The sequence below is a fragment of the Pollachius pollachius genome, assembly GCF_949987615.1.
Source record: "Pollachius pollachius genome assembly, chromosome: 19".
NCBI lineage: Eukaryota > Metazoa > Chordata > Actinopteri > Gadiformes > Gadidae > Pollachius > Pollachius pollachius.
Window position 1 is genome coordinate 13,476,547 of NC_136952.1, and position 4,126 is coordinate 13,480,672.

A 4,126-nucleotide genomic window follows, 5' to 3' on the forward strand; every position below is an offset into this window, starting at 1 on the left:
TGGCTGGAGGATGCAGGGGGAAACCAGAGGGGGGGGGGGGGGGGGGGGGGGGGTTGTGGGGGAATGGACACCGGGAGGGGTCAAAGGTTAGGTCCTGTGGCGTTTTAACACAAAACTGTCAGACGGTAAGTATAATCTCAGCTGTGGCCACTGTGCGCACACACACACGCACACACACACACACACACACACACACACACACACACACACACACACACACACACACACACACACACACACACACACACACACTTGCAAACACACACACACACACAGACACAGTCAAATTTCAGAACGGCAAGGCACATAAGGGCTGTAAAAGGCTGCGTCCACCATCTCCAACAGATACTATAGTACTGTGGCAGTAAAGTCTCTCTCTCTCTCTCTCTCGTTCTCTCTCTCTCGCTCTTTCCCCGCTGACATCTTTGTAAAGGCTTGCGACGTTGAAGAGCATAAATAGAAAAGGTATTCATGGAATGGTTTGCAGAACATCGCAAAGACGACAAAGCCAAAAACAACAACAGCCATATCAAAAACATATAAAGGTTGAATTCTCTCCTGTACAAAATTCCCCAACATACACCAGAGCCACCGCTTGGTCGGAGTGTTGGCCTGCTGATCCAGTCATCATATAAAGCTTGGTTTCTTATTTACAGGTAAAAATAATGAACGGCTCGCTCCCTTTCCTTCATTGATTACAAACTGCCAGCGTAGAAGAAACCAACAAGAAAAGACCCCCCACAGCATCTCCTGAAATATCAATAACAATCAATCAATAACAATCAATCAATGACAATTGTCCTCACAGAGGATTAATAAAAAAAACGTGTCTCTTAAAATGATATATAGATTTATATGTATATATACATATACATATATATATATTTCTATAGTTTTTCTATGACAATACAACAGCAAGGCACGGCGTGAGCCAATCGTGTTGAGTTCAGCTCTCCTTCTTTTGTCTGCAAGAACAGCTCACTTGGTAATGTGTGTGTGTGTGTGTGTGTGTGTGTGTGTGTGTGTGTGTGTGTGTGTGTGTGTGTGTGTGTGTGTGTGTGCGTGTGCGTGTGTGTGACATGAGCATGAGGTGTACGTGTTCCTCCATTGATGTATGCATGAGTCTGGACGCGGTTGGGGTGAGCGTGTGTGTGTGTGTATGTGTGTGTCTGTGTGCGTGTGTGTGTGTGTGAATGGAAGCAGTTGGAATCTATCTGTGTGTGTCTGCATCACGATCACACCATGGCTTGTTTGATGCTTGTGTGTTTTTCATGGCATGCAATTCGGGAGTGCAGCAGCTCAAAGCGTACCATTGCTGTCTGTCCGTCCATGTGTGTGTGTGGGTCTTGCCCCCCAGGGTTAGGGCCTGGTGAGCTGGGTGTAGACGGGGGTCTGGTGCTCCCAGTGCTGGGGGCTGTGGCTGTTCTGGGGCACCGAGGGCACGCCGGCGGTGTCGGCGATGGGCGTGTACATGGGCCTCTGGCTCTGGCCAGCGGGGGGGCTGCCGGGGAGCATGTAGCCGAAGGCCGAGAACATGCCCTGGCTGTAGTACGAGGGGCCGGCGCCGCCCCCTTGCTGGGGGTCCGCCGAGTAGTCGTACTGCGTCCGCGTCGCCGGGTAGACGGAGGAGGCCGCGGCGGCCGAGACGGAGGCGGAGGAGAGGGCGGGGGCGTTGATGGGCCCCCCGGAGGAGCTGCTGTAGTGCTGCAGGTTGAAGGAGCCGTAGGAGAGGTGCTGGGGAGAGCTCTGCTGCTGCTGCAGCTGCTGCTGCTGCTGCTGCTGCTGCTGCTGCTCCGAGTAGTGACCCGGGCTCAGCTGCTCCGAGTAGTGACCCGGGCTCAGCTGCTCCGTCTTGATGTGGGTCCTCTGCTGCTGCAGGCTCTGGCCTTTGCCCATCCAGGCGGACGGGCAGAAGGCGGCCACTCCAGCGCCACCGGGGTGGCCGTTGGGGGGCAGGTACTGGTCGAACTCGTTGACGTCGAAGGTCTCGATGTGGGAGATGACGTCGCTGCTCAGCTCGCCGATGTCCACGTCGCGGAAGTCGATGTTGAGCTGGCGGCCCACGGCGGCGACGGCGGCGGCGGCGGCGGCGGCGGCGGCGGGGGAGGAGGCGTCCTGAGCGGGGCGCACGCCCGCCTCGCGCTTCAGGTCCATCTTGCCTGAGATGATGTCTGTTTTGGGGGTGGTGGGAGGAGTCGGGGGCCCCTGGGAGCCTGGATGGAAAAAAGGACAAAAACAGGCTTGGTTGGTTATTTTAGTTTTTAATGCAGGATTAACACCCTCAATCACATCTGGGATTAATAAAGTACATCATATCTAGTATATCTGATATAAATAATTGGTCCATGCAGAGAGAGAGAGAGACAGAGAGAGAGAGAGAGAGAGAGAGAGAGAGAGAGAGAGAAGAGAGAGCGAGAGAGAGAGTAAGAGAGAGAGAGAGATAGATGCAAAAGAAATTAAACAAAAGTCACAGTCAAGTGCACTAGCTCTAACCTTCCTTTCAATCTGTTACTTGTTCTCTTGTTATGTTTAGTCCAGATCTGTTTTTTTACCTGAGTGCTCGCCAGGTGAGTGCACGTCCCCCATGCTGGAGGCCGGGGAGTCCGCCTGCTGCAGCGCCTTGAAAATGGCGTTGGGCGTGATGTGCGTCTGCTCCCCGCCGTCCTCAGACTCTCCCTGGCCGTTCTTCACGGACTTCCTCCGCCGGGGCTGGTACTTGTAGTCGGGGTGGTCCTTCTTATGCTGCACGCGGAGTCGCTCAGCCTCCTCCACGAACGGCCTTTTCTCGCCTTCGTTGAGAAGTCTGTAGAAATTAAGTCAAAGAGGTTTAATGATCGGTCGAATGATCAAGAAAAATACGGACAACTGAGCAATTTTTTCGTTCCGGATTTACCCCAGATAATACACATGCATGCATCTGAAGTACACTGGTCTGTACAGCACAGCTGGAAATGGGCCGACAATGGCTTTGGATATACAGCTGTGCAAACAGTTGTCCAAAAGTTTCTAGAACAAAATCAAGCATTTTTTCTATTGTCTTATCAGTAAAATGCATTTCAAAGTGCATGGCTGTATCACACTTCGAACCTACCTCCACAGTTTCCCGAGGGTTTTGCTGAGCTCCGCGTTGTGGAGATGTGGGTATTGGTCCGCGAGCTTCCTGCGCGCTGCCTGCGCCCACACCATGAACGCGTTCATTGGTCTCTTCACGTGTGGCTTGTTCTTACTAGATCCGTTTACGCGCACGGGCATGGGCACCAGGGTCCAGTCGTAGCCCTTGAGCACCTGGGACACGGCCTCGCGGATGCACACGGGAAACTTATCCTCCTCGTCCTTCTTGAAGTCCCCGATGGTGACCCCGTCCGCGCGCAGGAAGCCGTTCTCCGAGGGTCGCGTGTTCTCGGTGTCGGAGCTCGAGCTGGAGGGGCACGGCGAGCCCGTAGAATCCTCTGACATGCTCGGACTCGGGACGTCCGAAAGACACTTTTCTTGTTCCTCCGTCATCTTCAGGAAAGGGTCGAGGAGATTCATGCGAGAAATGTCGTGTGCCACAATTACGCGTGAATTGAAAAAGAAAATCGGATGATTTGATTTCTTTGAAGGACAAAAAATCTTTCTTTCAAAGTGTCTCTTATGAGCCAGAATTGTTCGATAAAAACTCTTCAAATTACAAAAAAATAGAAACCTATTCTGTTGCCACAGAAACGACGGCTGTGCGTAAACCCGCTTTGGAGAGCAAGTCTATTACGCGCGTCGCTCTGACTTAAGAGACTCGTTTAGATGTGGTCCGCTTTCACAAAACGATCAACCCAACTGTTAGAGTTTTCTCTAACTGTCTGGAATATCTGCAAAGTTCTCCTTTCTGTTCCTTGAGTAGAATCCCTAGTACGCGCGAGTGCTTTGAACAGAAGTCTCGCTGCGCGCCGCCTTTATAATAATGAGTTACGGGAAAGCCCGGTTCTGATTGGTCCGCAGCGCCTGACGTCGGAGTGAGGGAATCTGATCCCCGTTTTTCCTTCTGCCTGGCAGAGCAGGGCTGCACACAAGACTTAGTCAAATATTGTGTTATTTAAAAAACGACTTGATGGAACATATGTTAAAATGCTGCTAAGATTGATTTTTAATT

General features: G+C 51.9%; 1 protein-coding gene across 1 annotated transcript; it reads right to left on the reverse strand.

Moving 5' to 3' along the window:
- Positions 1-989: 989 nt before the first annotated feature.
- On the reverse strand, positions 990-3,886 carry sox9a (SRY-box transcription factor 9a). The gene is made up of 3 exons (XM_079757042.1): positions 3,092-3,886; positions 2,553-2,803; positions 990-2,213 (listed from the first exon to the last, which is right to left on the reverse strand). Exons 1-3 carry the CDS (start codon positions 3,529-3,531, stop codon positions 1,360-1,362), a joined length of 1,545 nt encoding a protein of 514 aa, XP_079613168.1. The 5' UTR covers positions 3,532-3,886; the 3' UTR covers positions 990-1,359.
- Between the last annotated feature and the right edge of the window lie 240 nt (positions 3,887-4,126).